Source organism: Nomascus leucogenys, chromosome 3, assembly GCF_006542625.1.
Source record: "Nomascus leucogenys isolate Asia chromosome 3, Asia_NLE_v1, whole genome shotgun sequence".
Taxonomy (NCBI): domain Eukaryota; kingdom Metazoa; phylum Chordata; class Mammalia; order Primates; family Hylobatidae; genus Nomascus; species Nomascus leucogenys.
The window spans coordinates 114,430,255-114,447,807 of NC_044383.1; the positions used below are offsets into that span (position 1 = coordinate 114,430,255).

A 17,553-nucleotide genomic window follows, 5' to 3' on the forward strand; every position below is an offset into this window, starting at 1 on the left:
ATTTATGTATGTAACAAACCTGCACATCCTGCACATGTACCCTTGAACTTAAAAGTTGAAGAAAAACAAAAGGAAAGAAAGTGAAGAAATTTCAAGCAAAGGCCAGGCGTGGTGGCTTACACCTGTAATCCCAGCATTTTGGGAGGCCAAGACAGGTCGATCACCTGAGGTCAGGAGTTTGAGACCAGCCATGGCCAACATGGCAAAACCCCATCTCTATTAAAAATATACAAAAATTAGCCAGGAGTGGTGGGGGGGCACCTGTAATCCCAGCTACTTGAGAGGTGGAGGCAGGAGAATTGCTTGAACCTGGGAGGCAGACATTGCAGTGAGTCGAGATTGTGCCACTGCACTCTAGCCTGGGCAACAGAGTGAGACTCTGTGTCACAGAAAAAAAAAAAAAAAAAAGAAAGAAATTTCAAGTTAAAAAATAAGAGGGGGAAAAATGTCCCTAGGGACATGACATGTCCTACTTATTGACATATTTCATTCAAAAGAGAAGTCACATTTCCAGATAACTTCTTATTTTCCATATAGTTGTTAGTAACTGAATCTGGAATAGACTTTCTTAGTTAGAAATACAAAAACATGAACAGAAGCTTTATTTGCTACTTGGACCCTCATGAAAAGAGCCTGGTGGAGAAAAAAGAAATTATGTTATAATTTTAAAACTAGATATTACCATAGTTACATATGGCACTATAACCCCCTAAAGAGTGTGTATCTTAGTCATTTTATTAGCAACAAACCCAATAATTAATGCATGGTGATCCTCAAATATGTTAATCAAATCAATGAATATATAGGGTTTTTATGCTTATAATAAAATAATATTATTTAAAGTGACTTAAAGAGAAGGTAAAGAGAAAAAAGTCTGGTGATATTTAAAACAAACTCTTTCATTTTGGTATATCAGAAACATAAGAATCAAAGAGAACACACACATTCAGGAAGAAGGCACACTGCCATCACCCAGCAGAAAGATATATGCTGCTAATAATAAATGGTGTTCATAAAATAAAATAAAATAAAAAATTCAAAGTGTCTTACACTGTTCCTAAGCCATTCAGTCAAGGCATTGGTAACAACAAAACACTTTATTCTCAGTATAAAAAAAGGATTATCAGTATTAATTGTTAAAACTTGTTGTAGATAAACTAGATACTTCAAAATATATAGGCAGATAAGGCAAGAAAATAGAAAATTTAAGTGTTAGAGATTACTCTTTAAAAAGAATTATGATACATTTTCTGTGATCATCTCAAAAGTAGCTTCATATAATACCATAGGCTCAAAATGATGAAAGGTCACTGATGTATTGCCAACTCATTTTTATGAGATAAATTCAATTATAATTGCTGTGACTATTCCAGCCACAATGTAGACATAGAATCCAATTATCCATTTCATTTTCATTTATACCTCATGGGCTAGATCATTTATCATGTTTCATGATAATGATCAGAAGACACATGGAAAGTGATTTCTGGAGGTAACAAATTACCTTCCATATTAGCATAGCTTACAAGTTCCTGTCAACAACTACTATGCATAAATATGAGGTAATTAAATTTACAATGTGCAGGAGGGTTTGATATGCCACTTGCTTCCTTCACAGCTGCCAAAAATCTGGGTTGCTAAGTGCAGCAAAACCCTTTGGTTGCAAACCAGGAATCATTACGCCCCAGAACCCCAAAAGGTAGACGGTGTGCTCGGGCTCAAGGTGCTGAGATGCATCTTTCATTATCTGGTATTCTTACTTCTTGCCACCAAGCCATCCATCATTACTGCTGAGACAGCTTGAAATGATTGCCCTGGACTCTCACATTACTGCTCCTTGAACTCTGTCTCATCCATCTTTTGCATCATTCCTGATTCACAGCTAAGTACCCTCTCCCTGCTACAAAACCAAGTGTGAACTATAGTGCCTTTCACCTACAGTGCTTCTCTGATAGTGATTGACTTACTAGTCAGAAAAGACTATCCATGATTGCTGATGGTTGATTTTTAAAAAACCAGATGTACAGAATTTCAATAGTTGTAGGAAAATGCACTCTTTTACATGCAAGTTAGGCTTCAAAATTGCATTAGTATTTCTATTTGAATATTTATCTATAAACCTCAGCAGCACAAACATAGACAAAGACAGATACAGATGCCTCTGAGTGTACAGATATACACAAAAAGAAAAGATAGCCTGTACCATATATACAAAAGCAGTGTTTCAATCTGAAAATTATTAATCAGAATTTCAAAAATGTTTCAGAGTAAAATTCAAAACTTTAAGGTATCTAATATGTTAAAATTATAAAATATGTTTAACAGTGACACAATGCAAACAAAAGAGGGATTTAAAGTTAAATGCAAGAATATAAGTGAAAACTTCCTTTTAAAATAAGTATCTTACCCACTCATTTTTTCCTCTTTTCACTGATGCTAAGAGAACCTTCAAAATGATACCAGTAACACAGTGGTTGGTGTCCCATAAACTATCCAATACTAAAGGTTTTAATTCAGCTCCATCTGAATGCTGTTGTAAAAGTTTAATAAATCAAAATGATCAAAATGTTCTCGGTGGCAGATTGGGATTCAGTTTCCAATTCAAATTTTCTTTAATATATGGCTTCTCTGACATCTCGCATTTCTACCATCCATGTTGAATTCCAAACACCCTGCTTTACATCATTACCATGCATCAACCAGTCTGGTCATGGTAACTGCTTTTTAGCAATCCTGCACAGTACACAGAAATGCCAAACTGAGTGGGGATTTTAACACAGGAAGATTATGTCAGGTGGGAACTCTTCATCTACCCTTAAGTAAATATTTTCAAACCACCCACTACAGTGAATGACATTCTTTGAGAATGAGAAATGCTGTTAGCCAAAAGTCCTACCCCCTAAAAAAAAAAAAAAAATTCCCTCTCCCCAACTCTTTAAAACATTGTTGTAGGAAAAAGGTCTAGGAGCATTATTATCAGGAGCAATAAAATTCTGAAGAGAAAGTAGAGAAGCCTGTAGAGAGTTTGCTTTATTTCTATGAAGTAAAAAGTTTTACAAAGAAGAGGAAAAAGATTTCCACTTAACCGACAACCACAAATACAGTCAGGAATCTACATGAAGCAGTGGGGGAAATATTTACACATGATATATCTTACATGTGTTTTTACATGCAGATAATATCAGCAATAAAAATGACATCATATTTAACTGTCCGGTTTCTCTTTCTAAATTTTCCATTTAGTTAAAAACCTCTGCTTTCATCCAAAGTTTAACAACATGAAAAATTCCAATAATATAGGCTAAAGGATATGAAATAGAAGCCTAGGAAATATAAACAATTTCTATGCACTAAGCACCTATTGTTCAATTCATCATGTATTGAGTCTTTACTTAATGCCCTATGATTAGTTTAAGGCTTACTCACATTCCTAAAGATTTTAAAACTGGATATGTTCCTAGCACCCCAATTCGAAAGTTTACAATTAAACTTATCATCTATGCTCTCAAATGAGTTCCTCTATAAGGCTTCCAAATCTCTGACCATAATACCACATTTTATCCAATATCCCAAACAAAAATCTAGAAGTCTCCTTTGACTCCTCCTCCTCCTGTCATTCCACAATGCTTTAACAACATTGCTGCCTAATCTGTCATCCTTGACTCATTCTTTCTACCATAACCACCACCCCCCCAGGAACACTTACCACTTATCATCTCAAGTTTTTAAAATTGTAAGAGACCCCTTAACTTAATCCCTAAAAACGCACCATTTTCCACATCATCTGCTATCCTGGTTTTCTGAGACAGATAACATGTAAGTAACCTACTTCAAAACTCCTAAATGTTCCCAAATTAAATAACACAATGCCTTTATATTTCTTAGTCTGGCACTCAAATTGTTCCACAGTAAGAACTCAAAGTACAATTTCAGGATCATCTCAGATGTTTTCAGTGGAAAACACTGTGTTACAGTCAATATTTACCGATAGTCCACAAGAACATGCTTTCCAGTGCCAGTCCCTCTGCCCAGAATGCCCTTTACTTATCTTCTACTATCCAAATGCTACCCACCCAACAAGAATCCGATGGAACTTCTCATCCTTCTCAGCACATCCCCTGACCATTAAAAGGCAGCCATGAGGCTGCCCTCCTCATTCTACACATTAAATTCATGTCATTCATATGGCACTTTATATCTATTTTTGTTTTTTTGACAATATTTGATGAGATCTGCTAGACTTTGATCATGGTATTGGCTACAGAGATCCAGTCATGAGCGAGCAAAAGGAAAGGGTCCCTAAGTACATCAGTCTCATGGAGGAGACAGATGTTATGAATGCAGTTATATTTTGAAGGAGCAGGGCAATTAGAAAAAGCCAAGACCCTAAGGCACGAGAGATCATGGTATGCTCAAGCAAGTGAAAGAAAACCAGTGTTGCTAGAGTTTGGTGAGCAAAGGAGAGTCTTATGAAGGACTGAAGGGGGTGAGCACAGCTAAAAGCCTAGGAGCAAGCAGGGCCTTGGAGCTGTGATGAGGCAGCTGGAATTTATAGCGCATGAACAGGAAGCTGCTGGTGCCAGGGGGAGCATATTCTGACTTACTGTGTCATACAGTCACTCTGGCTTCTGTGTGAAGACCGCCTTGGAGAAGGTAAGGGCTCATGGAGGGAGATCAATAAGGAGGTTTTTTATAGAAGTACATGAAACAGAAGATGGTGACAGAGACAAGTGATGGCAGTGAGAATAAAGAAAAGTGCTGGGCACTCAAAGGCTGTGCAATAAAATATGAATAAAGGAATCTTTCTATATAAATATTACCAACAAATTTCAGGCATACAGATTTCTATTCACTGCATTTCCAACAGCACAAAAATCTTTGAGACCGTTGTCTTGTTCTGCATATACTTAACGATAGTAGTCATTACATAAAGATCTTTCAAAAACTTTGACTTAAATAACTCTGGAGGAAAAAAAAAACGGTAAAACAAAATCAATGAATTCTCTTCTGTACTAGAAAATAATTGCCATTTGGCCTTTAGCTCTTTTTGGGGAGGGGGCGGGGTGGGGAATGAGAAGAAAGCTGAAAGGAATAAGAATGTAAAAGCATGCATCTATTCAAGAAAAAACACACGAAGGTGGAAAGAGGAGGAAGTGTAAAGCCCAGAGACAGAAGTATACTCGGAAGAGCTGGCTTTGCCTGCTGTGGATCAAGGAAGGAGGTGAGTGATAAAGAACAAATTTGGAGTGGCAGCCAGGGGATATTTCATTTAAGGCCACTTAGAACAGGAAAGGACTGTGATTCACCACCCCCCCCCAATGTGAAGGGAAGCTGCTGGAGGAGGTAGCATGGCAACATGAGAGTAGCCATGGTACCTCCATATGTATAAAAAAGACTAATGAAAATCCAGGGGCAATCAGCAATATGTAAATAACCAATGGGTAAAATTTCTTCCTAACAAAGGTACAAGTAATTACCCATTTGTTGTTTTGTTGTTTAATACAAGGACAAATTCTGTGTCATCATAGCTAAATCTATGACTCCAAATCAAGCAACAACAAAGAAAAACAACAAAATATTTTCTCAATTTAGGGCTCAGAAAACAGAAACTGGGGAGCAAAAGAAAGTTATATGCCTATAACTAGGATAAATTATATCCTAAATTGTAAAAGTCACTGTATTTATATAGCTTGTAAGAGATGAGAACACATCTATAGGCCATAATTTCTCAAAAAACAAATATCAGAGCTAAAGTAAAGCCTGTACAAGAAGAGACGGTTGTATATTTATATTTAAGGAAAGCCGCCATATTTTCTGCCATATTATTTAATTTCTGTCCAGCTCTCTGTCCCCAAATTCTCACTTTTAATACTGAAATGTTACAATATTTCCTTTTTTTTCTAAAAATTAATAATCATGAACTAAACACAATCCATGCTGAGGAGTGACAAAGTATTATTTATCTGTATTCATTTGTGTTGACCTTATACTTGGTTTTAATTCTTGTCAGATTATTTCCTAGAAAGAGGGAAAACATCATTTATCTTAACCCAAATGGGAGGGCAAGCAATTTCTGTGGTACTATCATAAACTTTGAACAAGCCGGTTTTGATCGACACATTAATAAATAATTACATATTATTATTTGTTTTATTTGCAAGGCTTCCACATAACATTTTATGCATTTTTTTTGTTTTCTATATATTTCCATGTTTGTATTCTTAGTAACAGTCACGTTCCTGATCATGCTTTACTGGTCAGCAGAATGTATATTAGCTAGCTTTTTAAAAGATGCACTGCTTAAGTGGCAAATAATTTATGCTAACTGCAAAGCTAAACACAAAAACTCACCTGTAAGTCATATACTGGTAGAGAACCCTGCTATTAATGACTCTCTTGAAGATGAAGTGGAGGGGAGAGTGGGAGAGACTCAAGAACTTAAACTAATGAAGTAATCTCACACTACAACACTTCTATTGCCATCCTTACTCATTATACCACTAAACACTCTGATTTATCTCCCTGCCCTCACTGATTGATTTCAATTTGTCAACTATAGAGCTTCTGTTCAATTAACATTCTATAAGACTCCCCCAGTGTAACTTTTTAAAGCCAAATTAGTGCTTAATAAGGGGTTTCAGTGAAATAGTTGCTATTTCACTGCAGTTAGAAAACAGGTAGACTATTTTTTATTTGTTAGGAAACATTTTTTATTCTTACAGAGTTTAAAATCAAAACCTAAGTCAAAATTCTGTGCCATGACACTCAATAATTCTACATTTCCTATAGAATTAAATTATGAGATTCTTAAGCACTGAGACTATGTATGCGATTTCTTTGGCATTTGTCTTTACTGAATACTTAACATCATAATAAGCACTTGCCTATTACCTCATTAAGAACTCAATAAAGGCTGCTAGCTGATTTTTCAATGAAGTTGCAGATAAACCCAGAAAGACTAAAAAAATCTTAGTTCAAATGGACACTGTTGCTTTATTTTTGGTTTGGGGTAAGAGAAAGAAAAATGATTAACAGATAGGGGAATATAAACTACGAAGACACTCAGGCCATGTAGTAGATAGGAGTCCCTTGGTAGACAGAAATGGGTCCAAATTACATTTATCACAAACTCCCAGAGAAGAGAATTGAAACTTAGAAAACATGTACAGGCCTACCGTCAACAATCTGAAATAAAATTCCCTTGAGTTCAGCAGAAATAATTATTAACTATGCAAATGATTCTGCTTCCTCTTTGATCCTTTTCAAATTCTTAAGATGAAAGCTTCATCAAAAGCAAACCCCCAATATTTACTCCAAAGAGCAGTGACCAGTACCCTACCCACTCAACCCATGAATTGCCTAGGAAAATAAACTGAGAAACCTTTAGGGAAAGAACTCTCATCGCATTTTTATTTTAAAAACAAACTGAAAGAAAATAAATAAAATGAAAAAAATCACTCTGACAAGAACAACTGCTGCACTTTACCATCCTTATGGAGTAGCTATAAGGAAACTCAGAAAAGGAGAAAATTAATAGAAAAAAGTATTTGGCATAATGGTGTACAGAAGTGGATCAAGTAGAGTTTCAGTAATTATATGAAGTCCCAGTCAATATTCATATTAGATTTAAAAGCCATAACTTTTCTACTACTCTTAAATAAACATAGATACTATCTTTTTTTTATGCTTTTCAGCTTTGAAAATGTATGTTTAATGGACTATATGAACAATTCAAATGAGTATCCAGTTTCTGGTTGTACCACAATATACTATCTGAAATAAGAACATCTAGCACTCTTTTGCTCATTTAGAATTTAAATATGTACCAGACATCTTGAACACGAAATCACCTGAATTACAAGTAGGTAATATGAATGAGAGGAGACTCCAAATGTTTCTTTTATCATACTCAAGGGGATCAAAGTAAAATTTTTAAATATGAGAGATTTGGAGACTCCTCCAAATTTGACACATTTGGTATCCACTGGCTGCACGGGCTTTTTTAAATATTTAGGGGTTTTGGGGGCTAAAATTAGTATGTGATTCAGTGTGTTCTGAAATGTTCATTATATTTCAGTTTTTAGAAAACATAGTTGTTTAAATTACATTCTCCAAGATAATTCCAAACTTCCTGTCAAGATGACCAGTTTTCACAAGAGAAGAAAAGGGATCTCAAGTCACCATTAAGAAAAAGGATCTTTATATGAATTCATGAGCCTGAAAGCTGTGCTAGGAAAACTAGTTAAAAATCAATACTGCATGGTATTAAACAGCTTGCTAAAGGTCTCAAGCTAGAAATTCCATGGCCTTTAGTCACCAACTAGCAAAAGTACTCATAAAATATTTTCCATTTCCCAAATGACCTTGCTTCCTATATAAAAACACCAAAAAAATTCAGATTTAATTTTATGTACAAAAAGATTAGAGTACTGGAATAGAATACTGGTCAAATCAATATTATTTTTCAAGTGAAAAATATTTACACTAAACTGAAAAGTCACCCTTAATAGTCCACTTGAGAAAGGAAAGAGTATGGTTTAGACACTACAATTGTCATCATCACTTCCTTTATGCCAGCAAACTTGACTCCATCTGTAGCTGAGAAGAAATATGTGGTTCATCGCTCATCCCCTACATATGCCAGGGTCAGTCCCACTCCTCTGATTTCAACTAAACAATTTTATTTGTTGATTTTGAGAAAAGTACTGAATTTCTTCATGTAAATATTGTGCTAGGTGCTGAAGCAAACAAAGATGAACAAGACAGGCTCTGATAGGACATAAACTACAATTATAGTAAAAGCAAAATCTGAAAAGCTCTAATAGGTTTTGAATGCTTTTCTTCTTCATATGCATAGTAAATAACTGACATAAAGCAAGTGATTCCATGAACAGTTCACCATTGACCAAATAAGCTATGATCCTACTGATTACCTATGACTCATACTGTTACTTGACTTAGTATGGTAACACCCTTCTCCAATAGTACCATATTCCAAACTCTGTATGTCCCTCAAGATTAAGTTGTACCTTCTCTTGACATTATTTCCTCAGTTACTATCTTATCTGAATAAAATAAAGAACTAACCCTGAGTAACACTGTTTATGCTCTGGAGTCCTCTGTACAAAAGCTCTCTGCTGGACATACTAGTTGTTTATCCAATAACCAGTGATGCATTATTATTATTATTATTTTGATAGTTGTGGTAGGTACTGCCCTCTTTATCCCTAACTGGATAAGACCAAGGAAGCATGTAGTCAAATTTCTCTCCTAAGACTAGGAGGTGGGCCTGGCTTAGGATAGAAGCAAAAATCATAGACTACAAAGTGAAGAATTGGAAAGAACGCGGATCTTTAATGACTTGATCAACAAATCCTGAAGCCTATCCTGTACTACCCAGTCACAAAAGTTAGTAAATGTTCTTATGTATAAGCTAGTTTATATTGTCTTACAACAGAAAGTAATGACAACTGTCTGAATTTCTTATGATGTTAAACAACAACTCTGAATAAGGTTGGGTAACTACCCTGAGTAAGGTTAGGTAAAGTGATTGATACTAACCCCCATTTATAGCTAGAGGTCACTATTATTCATTAGGAACAGACTAAAATATTAACTAAATACTTTTGTGTCCGGAGCATTTTGATAATGACTAGTAATTGACACTAAAATTTAAAACTCAAGCCATTAACAATGACAAACCAAAAACTGTGCTTTCAAACTGAAGTACTTAAAATGTAATTGTAATTTCACAGGTAAAAATGATAGATATAAAAATATAACAATTTGGAATAGAAATTGAGTGTGAGGTGTAGGAATCAGAGAATTTTATAGAAGTTTACTCTCGTCAGCTGGTTCAAGATGTAAGTGGGTCTCCGGTTTAGACAGACGGAAACAGACTGAGGAGATCACAGCTGAGGTGAGGAATGGCAAAATAATCTGTAGCATAATTAGATTACAAAGTTGGTGCTTTTCAGTTTGAAGCTTGGTGCTTTCAGTCTGAAGCTTATAAACGCTACTTCAACTTGCATTTCAAATTTTTTACACTTCAATTTTGTAAAACACTGAGCAAAAGTATCTGCTCTTCATCTCATCTCTATAAAAACTTCTTAGTCAATAAAGATTGGTCTCCATAAGCTGAATACATTATCATTATTCAAAATGATCAGGAAGCAATTCTAAAGTCATAGCAAAGTAAATTCTGTTTCTCTGTACTTTTTTTTATTCGTCTGGCTGTGGGAAAACATAGATCAATACTCTTCAGCATGAAAATTTTGCAGTGAAATTTTCATTTGTAACAAACAGCAACAAAAAAGCCTTAAGCATGCCCTGTCACTTTCAGTTTAGGAGAAAATGCACTAATAAACTCTTACCCTTGGGTCATCTTTGACAACAGGCAATACCATGCCAGCTCTTATTAAAGACTATTCATATCACTGCCCCAAAAATTTCCTTTAAAATTACCATCTTTTGTATCCATGTAACAGGATGTCAGCTTTAAAAGTGCCAATGAGAGATAGGACCTGTCAGCACAGTTAATTCTCAGCACTGTTTCAACACCAGGACAGCTGACCCCCGAGGGTATGTTTTTGGTTAGTAATATTTATTTGGTGGTTATCTCTACAAACAAGAAAACTTATTCCTCTGTATTGGTTTTCAAATAAAACTGCAAGCAAAGTATCACCTGTAAGTATTAAATATAGAACAACCTAAAATGTGTTGAAAGAAAAATAAAATTGCCAAAACTATCAAAATATATTTCTAAAATGATAGCAGACTCTGGATAACAAATTCAAAATGCCATCATCTTTCAACTCAACCTTTCCAACATAAAAATCACAAAACTTATGGCAGGACTTTCTTTAAAAAAAGGAAAAATAAGGCCAGGAGTGGTGGCTCATGCCTGTAATCCCAGCACTTTGGGAGGCTGAGATGGATGGATCACCAAGTCAGGAGTTCAAGACCAGTCTGGCCAACATGGAGAAACCCCCTCTCTACTAAAAATACAAAAATTAGCTGGGTGTGGTGGCACGCACCTGCAGTCTCAGCTACTTGGGAGGTTGAGGCACGAGAATCTCTTGAACCCGGGAGGCAGAGGGGGCAGTAAGCCGAGATCGTGCCACCGCATTGCAGCCTGGGTGACAGAGCGAGATTGTCTCAAAAAAAAAGGTCAAATTTTTCAATGAAATTTAAGGATCCTCTTTCTTATAAATTTTATTGAAATAATTATTAACGTAACAAGTAATACTGCTGGAACAGCTTGTAATGTAGTTGTCTCCAGGTAAAGAAAACTAGGCTTTGATAAAATAATAAAATCTACTTATCAATTAAGAGAAACAAAAGAGATCTAGTAATGACAAAATGATTCTCTTTTAAAATAAACAGGCAGAAAATGTTCGCACGAAAGAAGGAACTACACATGTAAAGGGAGCACCTGGATAAAAGCATCAACAGGTCTTCTACAGTCTTTTGAGAAATACATCAAGAGTGACTTTTCTGGGAAAAAATGTATAGATAACCATATAGAACATACATAACTATGTACTATACATCACTGTTATTCAAAAGCATTCTAGGTACACTATTAAGATACCATCTCCTTCACTGGTTGCAAATTGTGAATGCATATATGGTAAAGAAGATCCAGTGAGCGTGATAATTCAATAGCACACCTACATTCCTGTATCCATAGCATATTAATCACCCTGAATATTACCCAAGGACACCTTCAGGCTTTCAAAATTAGGCTCAGGTGAGAGAGATGCTGGAATGGGACTTAACAAAGATGCATGCATGAACATGTGATAAACCGTTTCTCTGCCTAAATACGGAAGTCAAATACTATCATATTTTCTTAATTGAAACCGTGATCTCATGAACTTGTGCAGGTGATATGAGCTGACTATAGAGACATCAGAGAAGTTACACTGAAAATAGTCATATTTAATCTATGAAGTTTTTTTAAAAAATGAGCCATAGAGTCTTCCAAGACTAAAGTTTACAAGAGGTTGATAGCACCATCCAATAATGGTAATGCGAGGGAAAACTGTAGTGGAAAAGAATGAGCTCACCATTAAGAATCAAGAAACAATGGGTTCTATTCTGGCTGTCAATCATTAGATTTAATTTGCTCTGGGTAAATTATCATAAAGTCTGAATTTCAAATTTCTTTTTGTTAAAAATATCAAAGGTTAAAGTATTAAAAACAAGACAATATTGAATAATATATGTAAAGATATTTGATGCCAAGCATTATAAAATATGGACATATCTCATATTCTCCTTCCAGCCCATAGGCCTCGGCATGTGCTGTGTTCTCTGCTTGCTGGTGTTTCTTTCTCTTGCCCCTGACCCTACATCCATACGCCTACTTGGGCAACTTTCTCTCAACCTTCAGATCCTCACTCAAAGAAAACTCACTTGCAAATGCCTTCCATTATACGTTTACAGTCTCAGCCCCAGTTTAGATAATTTTGCTAAAGTCTCTCACACTTCTCCTTGAAGAGACTTAAACAGGTTACGATTATTTTCATTTGTGTCAATATTGATTGATGCTTGATATCCTACTCAACGGAGCTGCTTTACCTCTATATTTTCATATGGCTGAAGTCTCTATTTTTATTTTTAAGCTTTCAGCTCAATTGTTACCTTCTCAGAGTGGCTATCCAGAACATCTTAACTAAAATATCAATTTCCACCGTTTTGTGTCTATTTTTCCTTCATAGCACATACCATGACTTGATACTACGTTTTTAACACCTGTCTATATAGTCTGCCTAACATAACTCAATATGATGCTCCATGTGGGTAGGGACATTGTATTACATTTACAATTGTATCTCTAATATCTACAACCTAGACAGTGCTTACAATATAAGAGGGACTCTATACATCTTAAATGAATATGTGTTTTGCACTTGTATTTTTCCAGTATTCACTACAAATATGTACTGATATGTCATAATCCCTGACATTCTTCTAGTAACTTTAGTATCCAAGAATATTAGTGAGGACTGTTTGGTAGTTCTAACTTTCTAAGATTCTATAAGAGATATGCATCAGTGAAGATTCACTATTGGGTTTTGATATCAGTAAAATTTGTAGGACTACATGGAAATAGAAACTTGGACCTTGACTTCATTGCCACAATGCTTCAAAGAAAAGTAGTATCCGCAGAACTGTTTTAAACGGGAAGAACTAGATCTAAAGTTAAAATACAAACGAGGTGATGACAATGTGGAGTAAGGTATTTGATATATTTAGTCCACTTAGAGCATTATAAAATAGATTTCTTTCAATGGCAAACACTTACTAGAAACTTCAAAAACTTTACAAACTACAGTCTTAATTTCACCTTCACACATTCTGGGAAATTGTATAATGATATATTTTTATAGTGACTTGACATCAGAAACACCATAGTTTAAAAATCAATCAAAATATCTACGGAGTTGCTTTTGTTCTAATAAAGTCATGCAATTTTGTGAAGTGAAAACAATTTTACCTTACCTCTCACAATAAGTTGAGCAAAATTGGACACACCAGAACCTCGTTCTGACTGAGTTACACAGCGATACAAATCCTGGTCAGTTTTTGTCACTTCTTGCAATCTGAAGGAAGCGGCAAACCTTCTATGATTGATGTTCTTAGTCTGGGCTACTGGTATATCTTCTCCATTTCGTCTCTGCAAACAGAAACCAATCTTTAAAAACAGGTTCTTACCCTTTTCATAAATCTATAAAACATCTTAGCAAGCAATATCTGTGATAAATTATTCTTGTTGCAAAAGATCCACAAATTTTTTCCATTGTCATTCAATCAGGAAAAGGATGTAAGTAAATACATCAAAAGTATCCTCAAAAGCAGTGGTCCTCAACCTTTTTGGCACAAAGGACCAGTTTCCTGGAAGACAATTTTTCTACGGAACAGTGAGGGGATTATTTCGGGATGAAACTGTTCCACCTCAAATCATCAGGCATTAGATTCTCACAAGGCGCCCACAGCCTAGATCCCTTGCATTCACAGTTCACAGTAGAGTTCACGCTCCTATGAGAATCTAATGCCACAGCTGATCTGATAGGAGGCAGAACTCAGGTGGCAATGCTTGCTCACCCACTGCTCACCTCCTGCTGTGTGGCCCTATTCCTGACAGGCCACAGACCAGTACCAGTTTGCAGCCCAGGGGTTGGGGACCCCTGCTCTAAAAGGTGTAGGGCTGAGACACTATGGTAGTAATCTCAGTTCTCCATAAATTGCTACTACGCCAGAGTAAATGAATTAACAGGACAGTTAATGGGTCCAAGGCAAATGATTCATTGCCCCCATGCTCTCAGAGTAATATATACAAGCTTCTTTTAGCCCTTATGCTGTACTGCCTGTGCTGTGGTATGTTTGTCCCCACCAGAAGAGTAAGAGCATTGCCTGTGCATCTCTGTATTCCAAATGTGTAGCATGTGCTGGCCACAGAATGATAATAAACTAATGATGAATAATTTAGAGTCAAACCAAAATCTGTACTCTTTGCAAACAACTCTCTCTTTGGCATTAATGACAGCCAATTTATACATTTTAGAGAATTAGTCAAAAGAGCCTAAACTTTAAAAGCATACCTGTCAAATTTCAAAATGGAATATTGGAAGCCACATTTATGATATCAGCATTTCCCAGACAAGAGTAATAAGCATAAACTAATAGGAAATGACTGAAAAAATTCAACTATAAAAAATTTATAACTTCTGTATGTTCAGATATATCACATATAAAGGGGAAAAAAAAGTCACAAATAGTGATAAGTTATTTGTCAAGGAAATACCCATCAAGGAATAAATAGCCAGAATACGTAAAGATCTTCTATATGCAATTAGAAAAAAGATAATCAAAAGTGAACAGGGTATCAAAAAGAGAAAATGTATACATCTAACAACCAGGAAATGAGATTGCCCATCTAAATTTTAAAACTTCTATATGTCAAAGACAGCAAAAAGGACAAAGAAAACCCATAACCCTGAGAAAGAATTGGTCATGATCCACAACCTCACTTCTTGTTGGTGAAATTCTAACTACCCCTGGTATCTTTCATACTACTTGAAATATCATTTCATAGGGCTATATATGGGAAACAAAAATGATAACATTCCTGTTGGAAGTGTAAACTGCTAGAGTGACTTTAGAAAATGATTTGTTACTATCTAGTAAAGTTGAGGATGCATAAACCTCAGGACCCGGCAATTCTACTTCTAAGTTTCCACATTTGAACCACTGGTGTATATGAGATCAAGGAGATATGCACAAGATGTTGAACTCTAAATTATCTGTTATTGTGAAATATGGAAAATATCCAAATATTCCTGAGTAGCAAATAAATAAACTGAATTTTATTCATTCAGTAAAATACGATGGGACAGTTAAACTAGGCAAAGAAAAACCAGCAATGTATTCGTAAAATTTGGAACTGTTAGTTCTCCAACAAGAAACATAAAACGCCATCTTGTAGTATTTGTCCATTTTTGCGGTGTAAATACTCCGCTATAGCAACTTCAGTTTATCAGTGTGATATCATTCAAAGTTCCTGAAAACTTAACAAATTTCTGGCACTCATTGGTTCCAGCATTCCACTGATTAGTACTACATGTATGCATGTTTAAATGTTAATTTAAAAATTCCTTAAGAATAAGACGACATGAGACAATAATATAAACTGTTAACTTCTATTAAATTAGGGTGATGGTACATTAATGGCTATTTTATTGTTTTCTATGATTTTTTGTACATTTGCAATTATTTATATTTTTAGAGTAAATAATAAAGAGGATACTCTATTGCTTTAATAATTTTCTAAATCCTGGCCAGGCCGGTGGCTCACACCTGTAATCCCAGCACTTTGGGAGGGCAAGGCAGGTGGGTCACGAGGTCAGGAGATCAAGACCATCCTGGCTAACATGGTGAAACCCTGTCTCTACTAAAAATACAAAAAATTAGCTGGGCGCAGTGGCAGGTGCCTGTAGTCCCAGCTACTTGGGAGGCTGAAGCAGGAGAATGGCGTGAATGCAGGAGGCGGAGTTTGCAGTGAGCCGAGATCACGCCACTGCACTCCAGCCTGGGCAATAGAGCAAGACTCCATCTCAAAATAATAATAATAATAATAATTATAATTATTTTCTAAATCCTAAATACATTGTATCTTTAAATACCTTTCTCCATATCTTAAATCATGTATATGCATATTATGTAGTAAATACATATATGTTTCTGCATATGCATACAAAAATACCTGAGGACATCAAATCCAAATCAGGATTTTGCTATTTTTTATTCATTGCTTTTGTTAATTTTTCTCTGTTTACCAACCTATTTCATGATTTTTGCAGCAAGATCCCCCACTCATTCCCTTGGATAATAAGGAACTGAAAAAGCAGCTTATATCCAAAAATATACATCCATAAAATCAGCCAAAACTCTTTCCCTACAAACCACACAAACCAAAAAAAAATCATTATACATGCAAACCTCAGACTGCGTTTTTTTTTAATTAGCACATCATTTACATACAATAAATAATTGCAAATGTACAAAAAATCATAGAAAACAATAAAATAGCCATTAATGTACCATCACCCTAATTTAATAGAAGTTAACAGTTTATATTATTGTCTCATGTCATCTTATTCTCAAGGAATTTTTAAATTAACATTTAAACATGCATACATGTAGTACTAATCAGTGGAATGCTGGAACCAATGAGTGCCAGAAATTTGTTAAGTTTTCAGGAACTTTGAATGATATCACACTGATAAACTGAAGTTGCTATAGTGGAGTATTTACACCGCAAAAATGGACAAATACTACAAGATGGCGTTTTATGTTTCTTGTTGGAGCCCACCATGACTCCCTGCTCCTTACTTTTGTTATACAACCTCATCTGGGCTTCCTCTAGCTTATCTTTCCAGGTGTATTCTCAAACTGTCTCCTTGCTCCCTGCCATGTGTATTTCTCAGTTCTTCTGCACGACTAGCCAATTCCCACTGCCTGTACTGACTTCTAAATTCTCTTGCACATGTCCACACCCACTCAAGTCTTTTCACACTATGCCTTTCAAAATCCTTCTCTTGTGAAGAGATTCTGAGTATCCTTAATATTTCCTTCTCAATAATCATTATTCCATCTTTTCACCTTAATTGGCATTCCTCTCACAACACTACTATCTCAAAGGAGGGTACATTTTATGGTACCTTACACCCTCTTTCAGGGACAGCTACCATTTTCCTGGTTCCTAACTTGAAGACAACTCTTCCACTTTCCCACTCAATCACCTCTCAACTTTTGGAATTCCCAGCGTGCCCACATATCATTCCCATTACTGGGAATATTCACAGACCAAATTATCCTCCCTAACCCAGTCCTGTGAATATTGCCATTGATCCTCAAACTCACTTTGGCCTCAGTGATACCCAACAGCCTCCTTTACCACCTTACAACATCCAAGTTCCTGTGCTGTGATAGTTTCCTCTTGAATCACAACGGCCCGTGCAATTCAGTCTCTCACTCCTTCAATCC

At 35.7% G+C, this 17,553-nt stretch overlaps 1 protein-coding gene across 10 annotated transcripts in view; it reads right to left on the reverse strand.

Annotated features, from left to right (window-relative positions):
• Positions 1 to 17,553, reverse strand: part of PTPRK (protein tyrosine phosphatase receptor type K) — a 554,088-nt gene that overhangs the window by 237,023 nt on the left and 299,512 nt on the right. For all 10 annotated transcript variants that reach the window (XM_030809659.1, XM_030809654.1, XM_030809655.1 and 7 more), the window contains exon 6: positions 13,510 to 13,684. In XM_030809659.1, coding sequence (XP_030665519.1) covers positions 13,510 to 13,684 — 175 coding nt within the window. The remainder of the gene's footprint in view (positions 1 to 13,509; positions 13,685 to 17,553) is intronic.